The following is a 24,069-nucleotide window of genomic DNA, read 5'->3' on the forward strand; positions in this document are numbered from 1 at the left end:
AAACTGGGGATGTAACAGATCTGAAAGCTGAAAGCTAAAAAGTTATGAACCCAAACGTGACAGAGTAATAAGGAAGGACAAGCCCAGACAGGGAGAGGAGCTGATTGTAAATAAAGCTGTGGGAAACAATGTAAGAGAAGTGACGTCTAGCGAGAGAGAGAGAGAGAGAGAAATACGACCAAGGGAAGGATTGTAGAGCCAGATGACAAGATAAACCTGTCGCTAGATTTACGGCGTATATTTCATACACAAAGCACACAGAGCAGAAAGGGTGGAGAAATAAAATAAAGAGTATAAAGGAAGGTGGCGGGATGAAAGGAGGAAACCGGGGTTTTAATGAAACGCATAAAAGAACCGAAAGCTCCGGTCTGGAGTTAAAAGGGCACAGTGGGCTCTGGGGAATTCCTCTTCCTGGCAGACGTTCAGCTGCTGTTCACTCACGACTGCGCAGAGTCTGACAAGCTGTATATATAATGTTTTATTGATTTAAAAAAAAAAAAAAAGACTTTTAGTTAGACATAAAGAAAGGGACTTCTCTAATTGTTTTAAAAAGAAAAACTAATTGTGTTTGATGTTTCAGCACCATTAAAGGCACGGATAAGAAAAAAGAAAAAAGAAAAAAGTGTCTCTGTTACTTTTCTGTTAGACACATTTTGCATATTTAAAGGTTTAAAGAAACAGATAGTCAGGTGAGATAAAGTAAAAAAGAAAATGTGCAGGCATTTATCAAAGTGGAAGAGACAAAGAAAGGGAACTTACTGTAGGAGACAGACAGTGTGTGTGTGTGTGTGTGTGAGAGAAAGAGAAAGAGGGAGAGAGAGGATGAAATAGGATTTAAAGAAAATCCAGAGAAAAGAAAGAAAGAAAAGAAACAGAATAAGTAGAAAAGAAAAGACAGAAAGACAACCCATAAAGAAGAAAAGGAACGGTCATCACACAGTTCCAGTTTCATCATATCATTCCTCTTTCTCTATCTCCTTTTTGACCCGTCTCTTCCCTCTGTTTGTAGAAGAGGAGTCTTAGACGAGAGAGAGAGAGACCGTTTGAAAATCTGTAAAAAAGAAGGAAAAGAAAAAAGTCAGAATAAGGAGAGAAAGAAAGACAAAAAGAAATGACTAAAGTAAAGGACAAAAATCTGTCTCTACACTTGGCTTCAATTTCCTGTTTTCCCTTTTTTCTTTGGTCTGTCCTTCTCTCATGGAAAATGTTGAATCAGATTGTGGAGGGAGAGAGAGAGAGAGAGAGAGAGAGAGAGAGAGAGAGAGAATGTAAGGAGGTGTGGTGTTTCGCTCCGTCACTCAGAGGTGTGTCTGTGGCACTGTTGCAAAGTACGAAAGGAAGTGAAACAGTTCTTTACTTGGGACACACACTCTCTCTCTCACACACACACACACACACACAGTGAGATTAGTTGATTTCAGTATTAGTGTCGGAGGCTCTTGGGTTACAGGACAGATTCCTGGGCAGAGCGTGAGGACAGGGAGGACACAGGAGCGCAGCAGATCACCTGAGGGGGGGCGGTGTTGTTACGAGACGGACAGACAGACGGACAGACAGACGGACAGACAGCACTCAGGAATTCCAGACCGTGAGTACACAACTCTCTCAGCCACTCTTTAAACACCACAGCACACCAACCTTTAATCTTATCACAGATCACACACACACACACACACACACTCCTCAGTCTGAGTCCTGTGTGAGAAAGTATCCTCAACCTGTGTGTGTGTGCATGTGTGTGTGTGTGTATGTATATATGTAGGGTGTGTTTCCCAGAGAGCAGCACAGATTGTACAGTAATGGTGTACAGTAATGAGTGTTTACCATACACCTGCTTATTTACACACACACACACACACACACACACACACACACACACACACACAAATGTCACAAAGAGCTTTATGTAACTTGAAACGTCTTAACAGTGCGACAGTGTAAATGTTTTACAGGAAAGTTAAAAAGTAAAATAACACAAGTCAGAAAGAACGAAGAAACAGACAAAAAGGAAAATAGATGGAATGAAGGACAAATTAAAAGTAAAAGAAGGAAAGAAAATTAAATAAGACTTTTAATAAAGGTAAAAAAAAACAAAACTTAAAAGTAAGAAGGATGAAAAAAAGAAAAAAACACAAGAAAAGAGAAACCAAAAGAAAATAAGTTTAAAAAAAAAAGATGCCCGTGGGTAGAGACAAAATAAAAATGTGAGGTGAAGGAGAGAAGTAAAGGACAAAAGAAAAAGATGTTATTTGTCAAAGGAAAAATGACATCGTGAGAATAGAAAGAAAGAAATAAACAAACAAAAAGATAAAAGGAAAAAAGTAGATTACAAAAGCTGGAGGAATGAAGTGGATAAATAATAATAATAATAATAATATGAATAAGTGGGAAAAATAATAATGTAAAGAGAAAGAAAGAAAGAAAAAAGGAAGAGAATGAAATATTTGTGATCAGCATGTCGTTACTGTCCTCATTAGTCACTGATCAGATTTTATGGGTTTATTGTCTGTCGCTGCTCCACATTGTTTCCACCGTTGGAATCTCAGCCGCACCTTTTAAACACGTTCATGAGAGAGGCGGCGTGGAGCAGAAAATAACACACACCTGAAGGAATGTCTTAAGTAATTACATATCTCGCTCACACACACACACACACACACACAGAATAAAGTTAATAAAGTTTTATAAAGCCAGTAGTTTATTTCTAAAAGTAAAAAAGTAATGGCACCGTATACGTGGCGGCCGTGGACGACAGGTCAGGTGTCTCACCCCGGAGGGACAGAGAGAGAGACAAGACACGTGAGTGTTCAGAGACAGAGAGACAGGAGACGAGGAAAAACTCCAGCTCTCTCTCTCTCTCTCTCTCTCAGGCATTTTAATTCTCACACAATAACACACACCCGTGGGAGAACAACAGCTGCTCCAGCAAACACACCTGACAAGATTCACCTGGGAGGGAGGGAGGAAGGGAGGGATGAGAAACGGAGAGGAAGATGTGTGTGTGTGTGTGTGTGTGTGTGTGTGTGTGTGTACTTCATCAGTCACTCTGTATCTGCAAAAATCTCTCTCTGTTTACTCTCAATCAGTCTTTGCATACTTCTGTCTGTCTTGCCATCTTTTTCTCCTTCTCTCTCTGTCTCACTGTCTTTCCATCTTTCCTTGTCTCGCTCTCTCTCTCCTTCCCCGTCTTTCTCGCTGTCCTTCTTGCTTCCCTCTCTCTTTCTTGCTGTCCCTCTCTCCTTTCCTCTCTGTCTTTCTCGCTTCCTTCTTTCTCGTTGTCTCTCTCTCCTTCCCTGTCTTTCTCGCTTCCCTCTCTCTTTCTTGCTGTCTCGCTGTCCTTCCCTCTCTGTCTTTCTTGCTTCCCTCTCTCTTTCTTGCTTCCCTCTCTCATCTTCCCTGTCTTTCTCGCTGTCTTTCTTGCTTTCCTCTCTCTTTCTCGCCGTCTCTCTCCTTCCCTGTCTCTCTCTCTCTCTTGCCACCTTATTTCTCTCCCTCAGATTTTTGTTTATCTCTGTTTCAGTCTCTTTCCCCCCCACCTGTCTCCTGTCTATTTCCATTCCAGTTACTCTTGTAGTCCGTCTTCACTCTCCATCTGATTATCTGTTTCTCTCTTCATAAAATGCTCATCTCTCTGTCCCTCTGTCTCACCACCTTCCCCAGCAAACATTTGGACGTTTGATGACCGCTGAAATGACGTCCCTCCGATACGTCCCATGGTGGTTGAAAAATGGTTCCAAAGTGAAAGTTGACGTTCAAAAGATGTTTGACGTTATCTGATTTACAACAGCGGTCATAAATCATCAAAAGTTTTGCCTTGGAGAGTATACATACAGTATATATATGTATATAGAACAACTCTTAGCCAATAGTCAAAGTAACAGCTATACATGCAACCCAGACACCTGTAGAGGTGCTTAAATGTCTTTGAATGCATTTTTAGGAAATGTTTAGTGTCACATATTGTTACCAGTTAATGACGTCCTACAGCCTCTGTTTTTGGCCGGAGACACAACGCCGCCGTCGGACCAATGTTTACTGGGTCCTGTCTCTCTGTCTCTCACTTTCTGCACAAACAGAAAGGTGAATCTGCGGTAAAATCTGTTACACTAGAATTGTGTCACAGCTCGTGCACGAGTGTGTGTGTGTGTGTGTGTGTGTGTGTAACCTGAGCTCTCTAAAGAAACACCATTCTTCTGATGTGATTCACCTGTGAGTCACCATGGTTCTCCCTGATGATCATTCTTATGAGCAGCATACCAGCAACCCACACACACACCCACACCCACACACACACACACACCCTGAACACAAACGCACTGAATACAGCCTGAGGCGCGTGCTGAAATGAACGTACACAACATTCCCCAATACAACCAGCAGGATCATGTGTAGTGACTCAACCGCGCCGCGTTAGCTCCGCCCACTGGATAAACACAATCAGATGCCTGCTGTACACGTTTCTGGCTGTAAGCTTCAGCGGAAAACAAACAAAAAGAATCACAGCTTCTAAACAAAAGATTGCAGTTTTATGCTATTATCATAGTTATCATTTAGTAAACAAGATAAACTCTTATTTAATTTCAAGTGAAGGGAGCGAGAAATGGTATAGTGAAAAGGAGGGGGGGGGGGAGCCAAACACAGGAGTCCCTAAATGGGGTCTCACTCCATCGCAGGGTACACACACACACACACACACACACACACACACACACACACACTCTGACATGATCATTCACACACTATGGGCAATTTGGGAAGAGTAATTAGCTTGTCTTTGTACCGTGGGAGGAAACCGGAGAACCCGGAGGAAACCCACAGAGAGAACATGCAAACTACATGCACACGTCCCACCCCGAGGCGGGAATCGAACCCCGACACTGAAGGCGTGAGGCCACCATGCTGCTAGTTCGCACACAACACCTCGCAATTGTCCGCCTCCGCTTCAGACTCGCTAAGAACGCTAACAGCGGTACCGAGTAGCACGGCTGATATTTAACCTTGAAGCAGAAATGTTGTTCTCGGTACACGGTTCTGCATCACGGTTTGTCAAGTTTGTAACCTTATCTAATAAAAGGCGTGGCCTAAACATCAGCATATCGAATTAACTTTTTTTTCTTTTTCTGTTTATATATTAATTGTTATTGAAGTGGCAGCACGGTGGCGTTGTGGTTAGCATTGTCGCCTTGCGCCTCCAGGGTGCAGGCTCGATTCCCGTCTCTGTGTGCATGGAGTTTGCATGTTCTCCCCGTGCTTGCTGGGTTTCCTCCAGTTTTTCTTCCACAGTCCAAAGACATGTAGGTTAGGCTAATTAGCGTTCCCAAATTGCCCGTAGTGTGTGTGTGTGTGTGTGTGTGTGTGCGCCCTGCGATGGATTGGCACCCTATCTAGGGTGTACCCCGCCTCGTGCCCTAAGCCTCCTGGGATAGGCTCCGCCCCCCGCGACCCTGAACACAGGATAAAGTGGTAAAGAGAAGAAGTGAGTAAGTGAGTGAAGTGTGTATGTACTGTATAAACTGTGTTGGTCTTTTTATAACTAAGTGTGAGTGTGTGGTGCTAAACTTGGGTATACAGTAAACTTCCCCTACTGTTATTCGCCTCACAGCAACAGCATTAAAAAAAACAAAAAAAAACAAATAAAGGAACTCGACTAAACACGCAACATCGACTTGAGTGACGCTCAGAGAGAACGTTCTGTTGAGTTCGTAGGTATCAGGACAGGATTTTACATTAATCAAAGTGAAGACTTTCAGCCTAAGCTCAAGACGTTTAACTATGTTCAAAAGTAATTGGACAGCTGACTGCCACCACGTCTTCCTCCGATACTCAAAACTGCCGTTTTGTTTTTTCGAAGTCAGCCCTGGATTTAAAGCGTGACGTCTCTTCTGTGTGAAACGCATTACGTTTCCTGTCTCTGAAGACATTTCCTGTAAATTCAATTCCTTTTAAAAGAAATCGAAATGCTTTCCTGTTTAAATGTTCAGACACACGGATTAACAAACACAGGGCGTGAATGACCGGGTAAATAAATCAACCATTACACGTAAACAATCTGTTTTTCTTTTAAAGGATAAGAAACTTTTGGAGAACTTTGATGGTTGCTCTTTTTTCTTTTTTTTTTTTTTAATTAACCACAAGCTGCATTGTAACCTGAAGTGCTGCATCTTACATTTACAGTACTAGATGATTTCATAACACTGTGGTGTTGGTGTGTGTATGTGTGTGTTGGTGTGTGTAGGTGTGTGAAACCAATAGAGAAGATATTTTCTTGCAAAGACATAATGAAACTGCGAGAGGATTTAAGGAAGGACTTGTTCTTGACTGTTGCTTGTGTGTGTGTGTGTGTGTGTGTGTGTGTGTGTGTTTTTCTCAGTGTAGAATAAGATGTCTACCTCAAACCACACACCAGTCAGCAGCACTCCGCTGGACCACACGGACAACGTGGAGAGGGGTTACGACGGCGTCCACCACAGAGCCAGAGACTACAGGAAGCTGGCAATCTGCAGCATCGTATGTGGCCTGTCCTGCGTCGGAATCATGTCTCTCATCTACTCGGTCAAGGTACACACACACACACACACACACCTCGCCATTAAGCATAAAGTGACTGAGCTGGGTGTGGACGCTTTGTGGGAATCATGGCTGCTTCCACACCATCACTCTGTCTTTAGAACCACTGCAGATTAACGATATCTTATTATTTAAATTATTATTATTATTAACTTTCTTATTTTTAAGACAATAAAACAATAACAAGCTCTGTCATTTAAAAAAAAAATTCCTTTTAAAAGTCTTAAATCATCTTACTCTCTTGGCAAAAAATCTTTCTAGCCTAAAAATATCTCATTCCTGTCGAGACTTTTAGAAAATGCAAATTGATTTTATACATTTGTTGCTGAGAGAGTGAGAAAATTTGAAAGGAGTAAAAAAAATAAAATAAAGACAAAGAGCTTATATTTGGTTTATTGGCTTAAAAATCAGAAATTCTTCATATTAACTCATATGAAGTCTAACGTTGACTTAACCATGTTTTCTCTCTCTTTAGACTCGAGAGCTCAACAAGAGATCCAGGAGTGAGAAAGCCGAGGAGTATTCGAGAAAAACATTATACTGGGCAATCGGATCGTTCTTCGCATTGTTGGTTTTTATAGCGCTCATCGTACTGCTCCTGGGACTGCTGTCTTACATTCTGACGTTTATAAACTGAGACACGGAGCATTAAAAAGGCCAGATGAAGGCGCAACATTTGAGCTTCATGAAAAACTGACATTCATAAAAACGTACTGAATCCACCAAGCTAAGACCACGTGATGTGATATAAACCCCTGAAACACTCAAGAGACCCGAAAAATGGTACCGAGTGAAAAGAAAAAAGAGCAATAAAGCTCATAAAGTCCAAGAAGACGGGAAGATGAACACAAAGCTTCCACCAGGCCCGGTTCTTCTTCTTCTCAGTCGTTTGTGTGCCTGAAACATCAACACCCAGAAAGATAAAACTATTTTGGACATTTTTTTCCCCCTCCCTTTGGTGCTGTTCGATCAGCTGGTTAAAATGATCATCCCTTACCCATCCTGCAAGTGTCCGACCTGAGAGAATCTCAGATGCACACACGGGGTTTGGACACACACACACACACACCCTTATCAAGAGCGACTCACGTTCATCTTATTATACATTACTGACTGTGCAGTTAAGTTTTAAGGGCCTTGATTAAGGTCTCAGCATTGCTGGTGCCGGGGTTTGAACCTATGACCTTCCAGGATAGTAGTCTTAAAGTCCTCTTCATCTCTTCAACAACAGCGACTTTAACCAATTAAAGGAACACAAAACGCAGCCTAGGAAGGCGGCAGAGCTCAAGACGAGACACGAGAACTTGAAAGACTTGAAAGAGGCGTGGAGGAGCGAAGAACAAATACGCCACACAAATTGTGTTCGTTTTCAGGCCGGATTTGCACCTGTGAGACGGAGTCCATCCCGATCACACACAGCTCATTTTGGACCAAAACTACTGAACCAAAACCTGGACGGTTCACACGGACCTAAAGTTTTTTTTATTTGTTTTTTTTTTCCCCCCACGCTTTATCACTGTGATGGAGTTCTAGAGGGTGCGTTAACGTTTCTCACCAGACACACCCATTAGCATTAATCAGTTTCAGAACTTTTATAGACACTAATCATACACTTTACATGCATTACAAGAAGTGTGTTTAATCGCAGAGGGAATGAGAACTCCATGTTGGAACAAAATGTGTTTTAAAACTCTTATGTTACAATCTGTTACGAAGTACTCTGGGCACGGTGCTCGTCTCAAGCAGTGTATTCCTGTACCTTCAGAAATGTATTTAAAATACTAACAAATAACGTACGAGTCAGATCACCTGTACCTTCAGGTGCCAGACAGCATATTATTTTTATTTATTACACCACAGTCTAGACTTTGAGACGGTCCTGGGTTCAAGAATCTTCAAACTCCCTCCAATTAGTACAAGCTTGTGTTACGGTTCTTATAAAGCGCTGTATTATAAACTGTATTACAACTATTATTATTATTATTATTATTATTATTATTATTGTTGTACATTTTGCATTTTTCTACAATGCATGAGCATTAAATAAAATACTTTCCAATGGTTTACAAGCAACTGTTCAATTTAATAATAAGTATAAACATAAAAAAAACCAAAACAAAATATTATATTACATAGAAAAACAATTCACTTTCACCAGTACAGGACGGATGTTCTTATAGCTACACGTTATAGCTTTTATGAATTATTTAACACGTGTGCGTATACATATACAAAGAAGAAGACAGCTATAGACCCATGAGGACATGATGGACGGTGTGATGCGTGTTCGTTCAGTGTGCGGTTTGAGACAAACCTCAGATATTGCAGAAGAGCAGCCGGGTTGGTGCGAGTGATCAGCTGATATCAGACTATAAACAAACAGTCTTACTATTTTACAAAAACAACTTTTATACAAATAACAAACATGGTCACGAAATTAAGAAACGAATATTAAACCCGGACACGCAGAAGTACCCTGAGAGACCGAGCGAACTGATGAGGCTCATCAGCCCGTGACGTGACGGACAGCAGATGTGTGTGGATTCGATCGTTAACCGTTTTTAAAACGCCGGACCTCCGGAGACGACCTAATGGACGCGCTTGTAAGAGGATGGACGTTAAAGCGCTTGTAGTCGAAGATGTTTGACTGGGGGAACTATTTTGTACTATTTTGCCGTGTTCAGTGTGTAAACCGCTCACTCTCGTGCCATTCACGATTTCGTATCGCTTGCGTCCCTGTTGCCTAGCAACAGTGCTCCTATAACTTGGCCTGCGTGAACAGCTAGTGAGTCACGTGTTCGCTTTATCCGCGATATCTGGTGTATAAAATTAATTCAGCACGATACAAACGTTAAACGTACAAACGGATCGAACGCTGTTATTCGCTGGTAATCAAGTGCATCCTTAAAATTTGTGCGGGTCTGGAAGAGGTCTCAGGTGAAGTTAAGTGCTCTCTTCAATCCCTCACACACACTTAAAACTGTACAAGCATCTGTCTGTACACGAGTACAAAAACATAAATTTCTGCATGCCCACACACACACACACACGTTCAGTACATCATCCGCTCCCTCTCCATCCACAAGTCAAGCTCGTTTAGTTTCGAGCACAGAAGTGAATCGAAGTCTTTAGGAGCTTCTCCCTCCCTGCCCCTGCGGGTTCTTCCCGTCCCAGGGTTCCCTGCCGCTTTTCGTTGAGCTCCGCCCCCTCCGGCTCCACCGACCAGGGGTCTCTTCGGCTTCCTGGCCACGCCCAGTTCTGGAAACTCAATAAATCGTTTTAGGCGTTTCGGACCGATCAGGGACTGGGAACCGTCTCGGCGGCTGAGAGGAGCTTCGAATACGGTCTCTAAGCGTCTGGACGAAGAAGACACATGAAACAGAAAAATTAACTCATTTACCCATAATGCACTTGATTAGTTTAACACTTTTATCCAAACTATTCTAAAATGCATAAAATGAAAAAGTGTAAACTAGGTTGTATGTAACAACTTATTCTTGTGTGTTCAGCACCTCTGAGCCTTTTACAAGAGATATATAAAAATAGACAAACATGACAGATAATCAGTTATCAGATATCACTTTTTTTTTGTAAATGCATCCTGTTATATGGTTATTTTTTAATGACTCCTCTTGTATTAAATTTTTTTTAAAAACAAATTTCCAAACATAACTTAACTTTTATAATATTAACTTAACTTAATAATAAAACTTTTAACTAAATATAAAATTTTTAAAGAAAGCGAGCGATGACATAAAAGCTTTAGTGAAAAAACAAAACATAACTGGGTCATGAGTTTGGCTCCTGTGTTTCATGTGTGATTGCGTGCGTGCGCGCGCTCACAGGGTGTGTGGTGGAGTGTTTTGTATGAGCCGGTATGACAAAGTCTCCAAAAGACATGCTGCAGATTCTCAGTAAAACCAGGCGACTCATTTGGTTATAAAAGCTGCACAAACTGCACCTGAAGCTCCTGTAATCTTCTAACCAAAGCGTTATCATCTTTAATATCGACTTTGTTTACTTTCTTGGTGTTTCCCGGTCTTAAGAGTGTTTTTTGTCCTGGAAAAACATAAAATTTATATACTTTTTGTACTTTAAAAGCATTACTTTCTGAATTTTTAGATCATTCCTGCTTATCTATTTTTTTTTTTTTTATCATTTATTTACATTAAATCTACGACGCTTCCACAGACTGTTTAGAAAGTGTATTTTAATCAAAATTTTAGATCTGGTCCACATGTACAGGAGTATTTTTAAAAAGCAGGGGCGTTTCATTCTAAATAAAATAAACTAAAATATTTTTGGAAAACTTGTTCATGGGTGAAGATGTACTGGGTACAAATACTCAATTTTCAGTGCTGGACAGAAAAATTACATTTTATTATTTTTTTTCTTTCAGGCTTCTGATTGGCCAATATGGCTTTACAGTCAGGGTTACAGCGCCATCTGCTGGTTTGGCATGCTTTAACACAGCTTGGTTTTTTAAATGTTTTTTAGACAATGAAAAAAGCAAACAACCTGATTAGTTAAATTGCAGTTTAACATGTACACTTGGTCTAAATCTAAACCCTTAGTCACAAGGGAGCGGGGTCAGCTGCACGCTTTCACACCGAGCAATCAGTAGCTTGCACCTCCTCCTAAAATTAAAGGTCTTGATCAACAGAATAAAGATGGCGAATCAGGTGTAAAGTTAAAGGCAGCGCATTTAATTTATACAGTGGAACTTTGAATTACGAGCATAAATCGTTCCTGGAAGCGGGCTCGTATTTCAAAACACTCGTAAACCAAATCAAGAAATAATGGAAACTCAAATTATTCGTTCCACAGCCCAAAAAATAAATACATAAAAATAATGAACACAGAATAGGAAACAAAAATAAATTAAACAAATTGACCTGCACTTGCGCGTACACAACGGAAACACTGTTTTAGCGGACAAATAAACAAGAAATCTCTCTAATGACACTCGATTGAGCGACACACTAACAGAATCACTGCTTAAAATAAAAATAAAACAAATTAACTTGACGTTTACCTTTGAAAAGAATCGCGACAGAGAAGTGTTTGTGTAGAACAGAGAGAAAGAGTGTGTGTGTGTGTGTGTGTGCGAAGGCGAAAGTAGGAAGGGTCTGTGTGTGTGCGCGCGCGCGACAAGGACAAATAGTACACCTTTGCTGTGGCCAAGACAAATACACCTCCACAGTGTAACAAAAAACAGCACATGAAACACAACCTACCTAAAAACAAAAAAACTAAAGAATCCAAAATAATTACAAAATTTTTTTAGCAGTTAAACACTTTTCCCTCCCACACACATACGGTGCATTACGCTATGTTGTTTAAGTATAGAACTTTAGTTTATGCATTTTTTTGGTCCTGCTTTTTAAGCATCGCTGTTTTGTGATGTAATGTAAAAACTCACTGAGCACAATGACATAAGTAGCATAAAGGTTGTGAGGTTCTTAACTTAAACCACGAAAATGTGTGCACAGTAAAGAATCATTTCTCACCCTTCAGGAGGTTTGCTGAAGTTCTTGTTGGTGTAGATCTCCTCCACACTAAAAACCTTTTTCTTTACCCTGGAAATACACGACATCTACATTTATATACATGTCAACACACATACATACACACATACTGTACATACACACACACATACATACACACACGAAGTGGGGCGAGACCGACCTGACGGCTTTGGGAAGACCCATGGGAGTGAGGTTGTACTGGGGTTTGGGGAGAGTTTTGCGGATGCGGATGGAGGACACTTTTCTCCGTTCCAGCTGCTTGCTGTCGGTCTGGAAGAAACAAAGATGCCAACGGCAAAATGGTTAAAAAAATAATAATATTAAAATAAACAAAAATCAATTATGGATGTGAACAAGGATCAATACAAAAATGTTGCATGGTCTAAATGAATCAATAAAAAGAAATCCAACAGACAAATTAATAAATAAATGAAAAAAAAATTTTTTTTTTTTATTTTATCTCCCTGGCAGAGCGAAATAGGAAAATGTTTGTTCATTTTGAAAATGTGGAAATTAATTAAACAGTTGTTGGTCGATTCATTAAATCAACATGTCAGTTTTGGATTCAGAATCAATTCACACTTTTATAATTACAGGTCGTCCCTGACTTACAAACACTCTCCCTTACATTAGTCACGATTTTATTCAAAAGTTAAGTAAAGTGCAGATTAATTTGTTTCATTTTTACTTTATATTTTGTATTAATTATTTTTGTAGAAATATCTTCGGTCTGTGGAACGAATCGTCTGAGTTTCCATTATTTCTTATTAGAGATATACGCTTTGATATACAAGTTTCGGATTACAGCTGCACCTCCGGAGTGAATTATGCTCGCAATCCAAGATTAAATGTAATTTAATTTAAATCCTACCACGATCACTATCTACAAAGCTGAGCTGTGTGAATATTGGAAATGTTGGGAAGCACACTCCCTGCAGGATTCTAGAGGAACTGCAACAATATTAAATGCAAACATATGCAAAAAATTTTATTCAATCAATTTGCAGTCAGTTTGACAAAACATGAACTGATACACAAAATAACTGATATTTAACAGAAACTGGATTTTTTCGCCCATGTAAAAATATCAGCTCTTAAAGCTTCTTGTCCCGAGGTTGCGGGTGACGTGGCTGCTCACAGCATCAACAGCAAACAGAACTGCTTTCCTTCATTTTCTATGGAGTTGTATTTGGTTTAAATGAACAAACACTCATACATTCGCTTGTTAAACCTAATTGTAGCTCGAATACTTGCGTCTGAAGCCAGTCGAATACGGCACTAGTAAAGCACCAGATCAGTTGAATGGACCGAAATGACTGTGAGATAGAAACACAATACCTTAATCTCTGAATCGGACAAGGCTCTCTCTTCTGACACGGCCGAGCGTCGTTCCTTCTGGTCGATCTCCTGCCGAAGCGCAACTTCAGTCTCCATCGATACGGAATCAAACACACTACTAAAGCAAATAAAATAAAATAAAATAAAAATCAAACAGCGCTCTGTTAGCATCTATAAAACAGATCCGTTGGGCTCATTGACTCAAATTCGCTTTTGCGTTGGATTACCTGCAGTGTGAGGACACGGACAACTGCTCAGGTGTGTGAGGAGCATCGACGAACAAAGTAGGTCCGTCCGTCATCCTGGAGGACGCTGGAGAACGGAGCGGCAGCGGAGAAGGCGATGAAGACGTCGCGAGAGCGAAGTCGCTACTACTGGCTCCGTTCCCGCCGTCATCGCCTCCGTGTCCGCGGCCTGATTTGTTCGACAGGAACGCCATCGGGCTCGATAAGAAGCAGGACACGAGCGTTGCCAAGGATTTGGAGGGAGAGCGCGGGTACGGATGGTTGCCCCAGTTCGGATAAACTTCCTTGCGGAGGCACAAGGGGGCGATCTCGCGCTCGATTTCCACACTGCACACCGTGTGTCTGCGGGCGCGTTTGACCGGAGACGGGGCATTTACGTTTAAATGAGGTTCCTTTTTCAGGGGAGACGGAGGATAACAGAGGGGCCTGTCGCTGCCGTGCCGCAGCGAGGCGATGTCGGGGCAGGACAGGCTGCGCTTGAGCCCACCTGACAACATGGGCGCTGGTCTCAACTCGTCTTCCTGTTCCAACTCTTCCTGCGCTTCCGTTCCGTCCAAACGCACTTGCCACGCCGTTAGTTCAGCCTGGTGCCCGGATGTCAACCCAGCACAAAAGCGGTCCTCAGGTGTCACTCCGGATGGACAGGAAGTGTCCGCTAGCATCACTTCCTCTCCCATTTTCCTTCCTATTGTCGTGATGCCGCAGGTCATGATCGAGTTCGCTTCCTTTTCTCTGCCCACTCCCGATCCGACCTTCAGCGTCAGGGACATGGACATCCCCTGATCTTCGAATGCGTCCATGACTCGTTTGATTCTCCTCGAATCCTTTTTCCTGACCTGCACGTTTTTCGCTGCGGACGCGTCTGATCTGTGTCTCGTCTGACGGATGTTTTTCCGTACCAGTTTTGAATCTGATGTTTCATCGCCACACCCTCTTTCATCATCCACGATATCAGATTTCCTCTCCTCGCATACTTTATTGTTGTTACGCTGTCTAGTTCTTCGGGAACTCGGCCTCGTCGTGGATCCTGACAACGTGTGACCTTCTGCTGGTGTTTGATTGTTTAATCGTGAATCACCCGTGATGTCCAAATCTAGTACTAACGTACCTTTCGCATCTTTTTCTTTTGTACTTCTACTTCTAGATGCTCGTGTCTGAAATTTGTTCTCTCCCTTTGAGGAAGGACGAGAGTTTAAGTCTCCATCACTGCACGTGCTACGAGGCTCATCCGTAACCGGAACCTTTTTCCGTTTGCTGCTCTGGACCAGCCTCGGGTTCTCCAAGACCGCAGGAGATTCTTCCACTCCGTCCGTTTTGCCGGTGCCATCTTTTTCCTCTACTTCACGTCTTTCCAGCGCTCTGCCCTTCTTCCTCTTTCCAACGGCAGGAGTCGGAAGCCTCGACCTTTTGCTCAGGGGCCGATCTTGATGTTGATCTTGGTGTTTACTCCTTCTTGACTGTCGTGCGTGCTTTGTTAAATCCTCCAACACGTTCCCTTCCCGCATTGTGCGTGGGTGTACAGGTGGATTCGTAAATTCACTGTTCTGTTCTTCTTCGGTGTTGCCCCCGTGAACATTGGAAGCGCCCACCTGATTGTTTGATCTTTTGGCGGTTGCGGAATTTATCGCCCCGAAAGACCCATCGTCCTCTGCGATTGAGTCTCGGTCGTGTTCTGATCTGTTCTGCGAAACAGTCGCTTTATTCTGCTCCGAATCGCTCGCGTTACTCGAATTGGTGTCGAACCGCAGTCTCTGGACCACCTGCAATTTCGGCACAGGCGTAACCTTCTGCTCTTCTTTTGAAAACGCGTCGTCCGTTCCTGCGTCCTCCTTTTCCTCGCGAGCCTCGGGCGGAGCTTCGTCCTTCGACCCGGTCGGAATCTCGCTGGATTTGAAAAGCCGCACGGGACTCATGACGATCTCCGTGAAGCTCGCCATTTTGGACTTGAATGACTGGAAAAGGGGGCCGATCACCCATCTCTTTGCCGGTGGGGGGCTTTCGGGATCTTTTTTCTCGAGATCCTGGGCTTTAGTCGCGGCGTGAGATCCTGAAGATAACGTCGTTAGGTCCAGCTTGCGTTTACACGACCTTGTGGTTTTATCTCTAAAATAAAATAACACAAATGCAAAGGACAAATATTATAAATCAGGTTCATCATCAATCTACATTGTGCGCACGTTTAAGGTCATAAAAACATAACCTTTAATAGAGAGTGGGTGACCTGAGGTTGAAGAGAAGTATCAGCGAGCGTGGTCGTTAAAATTCTTAATTAATTAAACACAAATATATTTGCAAATTAACTTGTGAGAAGAACTGCCGCATGTACGAGCATGTCAGTCCTGCGAGCACTGAGACACGGGGCGCTTCCTTTCTGCTGAGTCAGGGCTATTTCTAAGACTTTCTTCATCTCTATTCTTCATTTCAAAACAACTGTTGTTATTTTTTTTCTTCCTAAACTAATTTTTTTTTTTTTTGCTAAGACAATTTTATTATGTTTCTACTTCACATTTATGACCCAAGTGATTGCTGGGCAAAAGAGTGTAAAGGAAAAAATACACCGTTTAAGGCTGAGGAGGGTTTAAAAATGAAAAACCTCGAATGGATATCAGTGTCAGATGATACAGAATTATCAGTATTGGAAAAGAAAAACTTTCCCACTGTCTTGATCTCATTTACACAAACTTCTTTTAGCAATATGCAATTATGTAAAGGTAAAAAAAAAAATAAAGATTACTTTTATAGAGACAGAAAATGGGAAAATGAATTTAGTTATTAATCGTGATTCTAGTGTGGTGTTTCATGTATCACCCAAAATATTTTATTTTTATTATTTTCAACTATTTTTTTACATTTATGATATAGATGAACAGGTCGATCAACCAGTGACCAGAATCAGCTGGTTTTCATTTTGGGTTTTTGTTTTATTTAATTGAATGTTAAACTCTTGTATTTGTTTGTATTGTTTATGCTGTACTTGGGATTTAAGTGAGAAAGCTAATGTTATAAGGATCGGGACACATTTAATTAACATAAGATTGTTTTTTGGAAAGTTTAAATTTTTAACGAAATCATAAAAAAAATGTAATATCAACTGATAATCGTAAAACATACAGTATTTTTTTTTTTTGGGGGGGAGAGTGGGAATTAGTTCAATACTTGGACTACTACAACTGTGTTTGACTGACACTTAGTAACATAGTAACCCAGTGTAAGTATCTATCGAGTGACGGAAATTATTATTTTTTTTAAAGCACTTGTTTTAAGTCGCTCTGGATACGAGCGTCTGCCGAATGCCTAAATGTAAACGTAATAATTATAGAACTTCAATTTTAATTGAATCGGCGCCGAGGAATCGTGTGAGGGAAATTAATCACACAGCTGTGTTGTGCATTTTAAACCATGCACAACACAGCTGTGCATTTAAAACCTTGCACTCATTTTTAATATTTAGACTTACAGCTGAAAGATAAAGATATAAGCATTAGGCCAGTGAAAGACTTGCGTATTAAGAAAAGTCCTATTTTGCTGTAAATTAAGAGTGTACGTGTATATTTCTGCCCTTTAGCCTTTTTTGTTTTGTTCTTTATCAGCGTTAGCTCGGGTCAGTTAAGTCAGAATTTAAGACAAATTCATTTGGGACACAATCCCAAAAGAATCACCAGATGAACCCAGGCTTGTCAATACCTTATACGAGATTTTGCGCTCATTTTTAAGACCTGCTGCTCTTTACTGCCATTGTATCCAGAACAAACACACTGTGGATTCATCATTTAGAAGAGGTGTTTAGAGAGGTGTGCACTCACTCAGTCTCTCCTAATCGACTTTCATCTCTGGCTTCGTGGCTTTCCTGAAAGCGAGAGAAGAAAAAAAAAAAAACAGAATATAAATACCACAACAATAACACTACACAGATATCTGGTTTATTTGATTCTGGATGTTATTTCATTAAAAAAATCAACCTCCTTTTATTAAATTCTAACCTGATTTTCTGGTTTCTCAAAATAAAACCTGCTACTGATTTTACCCGACTCTAAAACGGATTCTTCAGCATGGACGATACCTCACATGATATCATGAACAATTTTAAACAGAATTAGCAGAAGGCTGTGACCCGTTATACAGACCACCGGAATCTGACTAACATGAGTTTGCTCTCCATTTAATTAAGTAGTTTTAACAACTTCTCCAAGCTAAAAGTATCATCATCTTGTTATGCAGGAAATATTTTTACACATCGTGGTCATGTTATTTATAATAAGACACTGTTTATAAAATTCACTGTGATCACACAGGAAATAGTGTGTTTGTGTGTGTGCACACGTGCGTGTTGCTCAGTAGACCATGAAAGTAGATCAACGTCACTCAATTAACCTCATTACACAAATACAGGCAGGCGATTACAAAATCACAGCTCAACTAAACCGTGAGTAAATGTGTGTGTGTGTGTGTACAACTTGTGCACTCTTTCAATTGCTTTGTTTATATATTATTACAGGAAATCCTTTATAAGAGTGAATATTAGGAATAAAGAACATTAGGATATTATACAATTCATGGGTGTTCTAAAATTATCAGGTGTTATGTGACGATATATTTACACTACCGCTCAAAAGTTTAGGATCCTTCTTTGTTTTTGTTTATTGACTTTTTTCCCACATTCTAAAACCATACTGGGAATGCACCCAGAACCTCCACACTTTGCCAGCTGCACTTCAAAACACACCAAGTTCGATTCACTTCCTGCAGTGGAATCATGTGACCTGATTCAGAGTCGAGTCACTTTCTTCACTCAGAGTTCAACTGGAAGTGAGTGATGCTGTGAGTGAAAATGCTCTGACCTGTTTTTAGCAGGTTACAATAAATAAATGTACAATAAAGAGAAAAAAAATATTAAACAAGCAAAAAAAAACAAAAAAAAAACATTCTGTTTAAACTGTAAAAAAATCGTTTGTCTTAAGCCAATTGACAGATTTCCAGACACCAGATGAGAAGATATGAGAAAACACTACCATGCGGTCTCTTTCTGATGAGTTCACTCGCTGCTGTTCTGAAGCATCGGCTCCGTCGCCGCGCTTCATCCTGACCGTCTTCAAACGTCTGCTTGCTGATGCGCTGCCCGGATCTTCAGAGCTGAGGATATGAGCAGAGCCCTGGTTAACCAGACGCTGAAAATAAAGCCTGCATCTGTCGTGCCTCTCAATACAGAGGGCATTAATACTGACTGCTATTAGATTAAATATCGACATTAACGTAGTATTTTTGTGACCCAGCAGAGTACAACTACTAGAGCTGTGAACCAGACTAGATTTGACTCAATTAGATTTTTGACCATTGCAATTTTCGATTTAACAACACTGTTTAATGTCTAATGTATCTCAAGAAGCTAAATCGGCTTGCGTTTATAATTGTTTTAATCGTCTGCTTCACACTCCGGTACATTAGGTGGCAGTATTGCAACACCGTGCCAATAAAGTCAAAAGAAGCAGAAACATCTGGAAAAACGTGAGTATTTTGCAGAGAATGGAAGCGTTTTGTATTTTTTTCTGCAAAAGCGGTGGTAAATAAAAGAAATTTGCCAGTTTTAGAATGGATGAAATTGTATGTTTACCTAAATAACTTTCAAAGTGTGAGTGAAAAACTGGTTCATTGATTAAAAAAAATAATGAAATAAAAAATCCTAATCGACCAACAAAAGAACAAGCACAACTTTCGCATGTATCTAAAAATAACACATGGAAAATTGTGCAAAAAAAGATTTTTATTAAATTTACTGATTTATCCTTCAGTGCTTCTAGCAGAGCATTGTAAAAATATTAATAATATCCAGGGCTTAAGTGCCTCAAACACAGTTCCTGATTGGGTTGGGAATCACCAGCGACCAGCCAATCGATATTAACAATTAAATTAAAATATCATTAAATATCACTATTTTATAAATATCCTGATGAAAAACAATTTCCTTTTTTAGATTTTCTAACAATTCTAAACAAACGTAGCAATTAATTCACTCCTACCACACAGGACACTGAGCTGCCTACCAATGTGAGAATAGTTTAGAGTGGAACTGCAACATTTCACAATTCTGAAAATTGATTTTGGAGATACACGACTCGCCATACTTAACTAAATCGATCCCCCCTCCCCCCCATCTCTAGTTCCTGATGTGTTTTCTCACCCTATGAGACACTTCATGATCCAACATGAACAACTCAAAGCCAGTTCACTTACACTTTTAGCGTCACGAATCGTAGCATCTACTAAACATCTCAAAGAGGTTATTAGAAATAATTTGAAAATGAATCTAACTCACATTGTTTATTCAATTCTAATTATAAAAAGTGTAATGAAACAAAGGCAAATTTTACCGCCAGGATATAATGTTTGAACTCGTGATAATCCGCGTCATCTCATTTACAAACCAATGCCTTAAATTCAGCTTTGATCGAAACCTGAAAGATCTCTCAGAAACATTGCTTGTGTCAAAACTGATGTACCGATGAACAGCAGGAGCGCGATGAGCGGCTCGAGGATGACGGTCACTATGGTGGTCGGCAGAAACGGCAACGGGGGAACTCCGTCCTTCCTCCTCCTCCTGCTCTTCCTCCTCCACTAGTGGAGGTATTCGCTCTTGGAGAGAAGTCAGCATGTCCACAACCATATCCCTCTGACGGCCTCAACCTGGAAAACACAGTGTGTATCAGAGCAGAGCTCAGGACTGAGTGACGCTCAGCTCGGAGACTGATGTAGATGAAGCTGAAGATTAACCTGAGAGGGTGTTTCATATGTCTTTCTTACAGTCGTTCGTTAAGATTAGGCTTTAAATGTAACAGTAATGTCTCAGGAATCTTTACAAATTTACCCCAAGAAGGGGTTTTCCTGTCCAACACACACACACACACACACACATCACTATGTGAAACTTAAGCCTCAGAGTGTGAGTGGATGAGAGGAACACGTCTGTAACGATGAGTTAAATAGGTCATCACGTCCCAATATTAAACTCACTCGACTCTACACAATACTCATGATTTAGAGACTCTGCTTCCAGCTGATCCGTTATGAAGACGTGAAACAAGTCGCTTTTAGATGTTTTGTTCAGTTTGAGATGAGGAAGAGTCAGATCTCTTCCTCATCTCAAAGAAAAAATAAACAGAAGAAGAACAGGTGAGTGTTCATCACAGTCTCACAGGTTTCCTTAAAACACTAAAAAAAAAAAAAAAATCCAATAAGCCACATCAGTGACGTTACATCACATTTAGGTGTGAAGGAGTGTAAGTGTGTGTGAAAGCCAGTGTGTGTTTGAAGGAGTTTGTCCGAGTATGTGTGTGTGTGTATGTAGTAGTCAGTCTGTGTGTAGGAGTGTGTATTAAGGAGTTTGCGCGTGTGTGTGCAAATGCAAATGTGAGTAGGATTCAGTGGGTATTAAGGTGTTTGTATGTGTGAGAAGGAGTCTGTTAGCGTGTGTGTGTGTGTGAAGGAATGTGTATGGAGGAGTCTCTGTCCATGTGTTTAAAGGAGTCTGTCTGTGTGCAGGTGTCAGTATGTAGGAGTGTGTGTGTGCGTGCATGTGTGTGTAGGAGTCAATGTGTATTAAGGAGTGTGTGTGTGCGAAAAAGTGTGTGTGTAGGAGTTAGTGTGAGTAAAGGAATGTGTATTAAAAAGTGTGTTTGTGCACGAAAAAGTGTGTGTGTAGAAGTCAGTGTGAGTAAAGGAATGTTTATTAAGGAGTGTGTGTGTGTGTGTGTATATAAAGAGCCTTCAAATCCATTGTAGCCCAGACCAGGATAAAGCTCTTATGGAAGGAATAAGGGAAGAACATTTTACTTAGAAAATCAAAAGAGAGAGAGAGAGAGAGAGAGAGAGAGAGAATAAAGATCAGAGTACAGAAAGATGAAAAGAAGGAAGGATTCAATGAATTAAGGAATAAACAAACATGTATATAAACAACATGTAGTTTATCTCTGTAATTGTTCCCTCTGACCGCAGACACACTGATTAATAAATAAACATTAACAAAATAGTGATCAATATTTTAACAGTTTCAGTGTCTTTATTATTCCTTCAGATTTCCGCTGCCCTGTTTGAAACTGAAATTTTAACATCAAAAGCTTTTCATTTTATTCCCAAGAGAACTCCAATATCACACGACAAATAAATACACACATAAAAAATTAACCGTTACATTCTGACAAATGTATCAAACCCTGTATATTTAGAGAGAAATGAGACTTTCCTCTAAAGCAGCAGCACTGATTAGAACCCTGTTGCTATGGCGACCAGCACGAGAGAGCGGGCAGCACGTGCCGCTAACCGACTCTTAAGATTTGAACTATTTACTGAGTGTTTATGCTAATGCTAATCTCATGTTTGGTTTACTTTAATGAAAATCTGAGCTTTAGTGAAAGAAAAATATGAGCGCGTTTGTGAAATATCTCGGGGTGGTTTGGGGATGATTAACTCCGGCTACACGGCGAGAAAAAAATATATATCATTCAATGTTAAACGAAATAATGTAGCTCTGGATAAATAAAGAGAATAAATAAATAAATAAATAAATAAGTTACAGCTGTAAACAATGATGTGCAATAATTATACATGAAAATGCATCACTTCTATTTGAAATGTATATATAGGTATGTGGAGCCATGAACCAAGTTTGGCTGAGATCCCTAATAAACAGATTAAATTAATTACAAAAGTTAAACGCTCTGCAATCATCAGCGTTAATAGATCTAACAAACCCAAAAAAAAAACATAATTTCGCATTTTTTTAAATCGTTTGACCTGAATAAATTATATATTAAATGCCAAATTAATGGCGTTGCTCCTGTTCTGTCAACTATTACTTACAGTTTAATAAAACACACACAAACCTACAGGATGGTTAAAACCTCTCTCTTTTAGTCAATTTTAAGACTTACTGACATCCTCACGCCGGAACCGCGCTCCACCTTCCGCCATTTTTGTTTTTTTTTTCCGACTCGCTCCACTCACCGGACGCTCCCAAACACGACTGGCCAATCACATACCACGTTTTAGATAAGCCACACCCGCCGACCAATCATAGCCTCCGTTATAACCGACCAATCAGGGCTTAGCATTTACACGTCCGTGAGTCGGGAGAAAAATAACCCAAATAAACACAGACCAGCTACATCGAATGACATAACTAGATGTAAACTATATTTTATGTCAGTATATATATAGCTTGAACTGCACAAAATCCCATTTTAGTTCTGTTTTCGTGGCTATTTCACCTTCACTTCTGTCAGTGGTACAGTCATGTGTTTACTGTAGCCCTTTGTTTACTTGAAGTTAATGGTAAAGATCTTAAAAACAACAATTCCCCGTTCAATCTCTTACGTCATCACCTCACCGACATCACATATCCGACTCTCCCAAACAGCAATACAATTGACAAGTCAAATGAGAACAAAATATCTTAAATTTTCAGTGTCACCCGACTGAAACTGAAGAAATCTATATAAATAAATGAAAGGTTTTGTCTGTCCTCTGGTCAGAAACCCCTCTTACAATGATATCTTCACACTTCATACACTGGAGGACCAGAAACCTCTGAAGTCTCTGAAGAATTTCCGTCTGTATGTCTGTATGTCTGTCCAGCGAGTTTTGCGTGATGCTGTGACAAAATCTGTCTGGACAGACATACAGACATACAGACAGAAATTGTTCTGAGACTGGTTTCTGGTCCTTCAGTGTACTGTAGGGAATTTAATGTACCTTTGGCAATACCTAGACCTGAAGTTAAACCTGCACCATTAATTAAATCAAAAGGTTTAATGGAAGCAAAGTTATAAGAAGTATTTTTTGTCTTTGGGCTGTTCCCTTTCAGGGGTGGCCATAGCGTATCATCTGCCTCCATCTAACCCTGTCCTCTCTCACACCAACTAACTTCATGTCCTCTCTCACTACATCCATACTGTAAATCTCCTCTTTGGTCTTCGTCTAGACCTCCTCCCTGGCAGTTCCAACCTCAGCATCATTCTACTGATATATTTACAATCTCTCCTCTGAACATGTCCAAACCACCTCAATCTGGCCTCTCTGACTTTATCTCCAAAACATCTAACGTGGGTTGTCCCTCTGATGAACTCATTCTTGATCCTATCCATCCTTGTCACTCCCACAGAAAATCTCAACATCTTCATCTCTGCTACGTACCTCCAACTCTGCCTCCTGTCTTTTCTTCAGTGCCACTGTCTCTACGCTGTAGAGCATCGCCGGTCTCACCACCGTCCTGTACACCTTTCCTTTCACTATCGCTGTTACTCTTTTTTTTTCACATAACACACCTGACACTTTTCTCCACCCGTTCCAACCTGCCTGTACACGCATCTTCACCTCCTTTCCACACAAATAACAGCGCTGAA

At 40.5% G+C, this 24,069-nt stretch overlaps 2 protein-coding genes across 6 annotated transcripts; one reads left to right on the forward strand and one right to left on the reverse strand.

Annotated features, from left to right (window-relative positions):
* The first annotated feature begins 1,343 nt into the window (after positions 1 to 1,343).
* On the forward strand, positions 1,344 to 8,636 carry LOC128544617 (transmembrane protein 265-like). Of its 3 annotated transcripts, none has more exons than XM_053514844.1 (3): positions 1,344 to 1,588; positions 6,371 to 6,558; positions 7,043 to 8,636. In XM_053514844.1, the coding sequence occupies exons 2-3, from the start codon at positions 6,382 to 6,384 to the stop codon at positions 7,202 to 7,204; spliced, it is 339 nt and encodes a 112-aa protein (XP_053370819.1). In that variant the 5' UTR covers positions 1,344 to 1,588; positions 6,371 to 6,381; the 3' UTR covers positions 7,205 to 8,636. The 3 variants fall into 3 exon arrangements, with proteins under 3 accessions (XP_053370819.1, XP_053370821.1, XP_053370820.1); XM_053514846.1 differs by having other exon boundaries at positions 6,376 to 6,558; XM_053514845.1 differs by lacking the exon at positions 1,344 to 1,588 and adding an exon at positions 5,507 to 6,018.
* On the reverse strand, positions 8,630 to 22,663 carry prr14 (proline rich 14). Of its 3 annotated transcripts, none has more exons than XM_053514820.1 (9): positions 22,600 to 22,663; positions 20,173 to 20,356; positions 18,688 to 18,808; positions 17,482 to 17,525; positions 13,661 to 15,781; positions 13,434 to 13,548; positions 12,256 to 12,365; positions 12,078 to 12,146; positions 8,630 to 9,923 (listed from the first exon to the last, which is right to left on the reverse strand). In XM_053514820.1, exons 2-9 carry the CDS (start codon positions 20,334 to 20,336, stop codon positions 9,620 to 9,622), a joined length of 3,048 nt encoding a protein of 1,015 aa, XP_053370795.1. In that variant the 5' UTR covers positions 20,337 to 20,356; positions 22,600 to 22,663; the 3' UTR covers positions 8,630 to 9,619. The 3 variants fall into 3 exon arrangements, with proteins under 3 accessions (XP_053370795.1, XP_053370793.1, XP_053370794.1); XM_053514818.1 differs by having other exon boundaries at positions 13,434 to 13,551; XM_053514819.1 differs by having other exon boundaries at positions 13,434 to 13,551; positions 22,604 to 22,653.
* Positions 22,664 to 24,069: the final 1,406 nt, after the last annotated feature.

This window comes from Clarias gariepinus, chromosome 16 (assembly GCF_024256425.1).
Source record: "Clarias gariepinus isolate MV-2021 ecotype Netherlands chromosome 16, CGAR_prim_01v2, whole genome shotgun sequence".
In the NCBI taxonomy this organism is placed as follows: domain Eukaryota; kingdom Metazoa; phylum Chordata; class Actinopteri; order Siluriformes; family Clariidae; genus Clarias; species Clarias gariepinus.

Coding starts and splice junctions, on each gene's coding strand:
- LOC128544617 (XM_053514844.1), top strand. CDS start 6,382: ATGTCTACCTCAAACCACACACCAGTCAGCAGCACTCCGCTGGACCAC. Junction 6,559..7,042: donor CTCTCATCTACTCGGTCAAG/GTACACACACAC, acceptor CTCTCTCTTTAG/ACTCGAGAGCTCAACAAGAG.
- prr14 (XM_053514818.1), bottom strand. CDS start 20,336: ATGGTTGTGGACATGCTGACTTCTCTCCAAGAGCGAATACCTCCACTA. Junction 18,809..20,172: donor CGCGCTCCTGCTGTTCATCG/GTACATCAGTTT, acceptor TCATATCCTCAG/CTCTGAAGATCCGGGCAGCG. Junction 12,147..12,255: donor GGTCTTCCCAAAGCCGTCAG/GTCGGTCTCGCC, acceptor GTGTATTTCCAG/GGTAAAGAAAAAGGTTTTTA.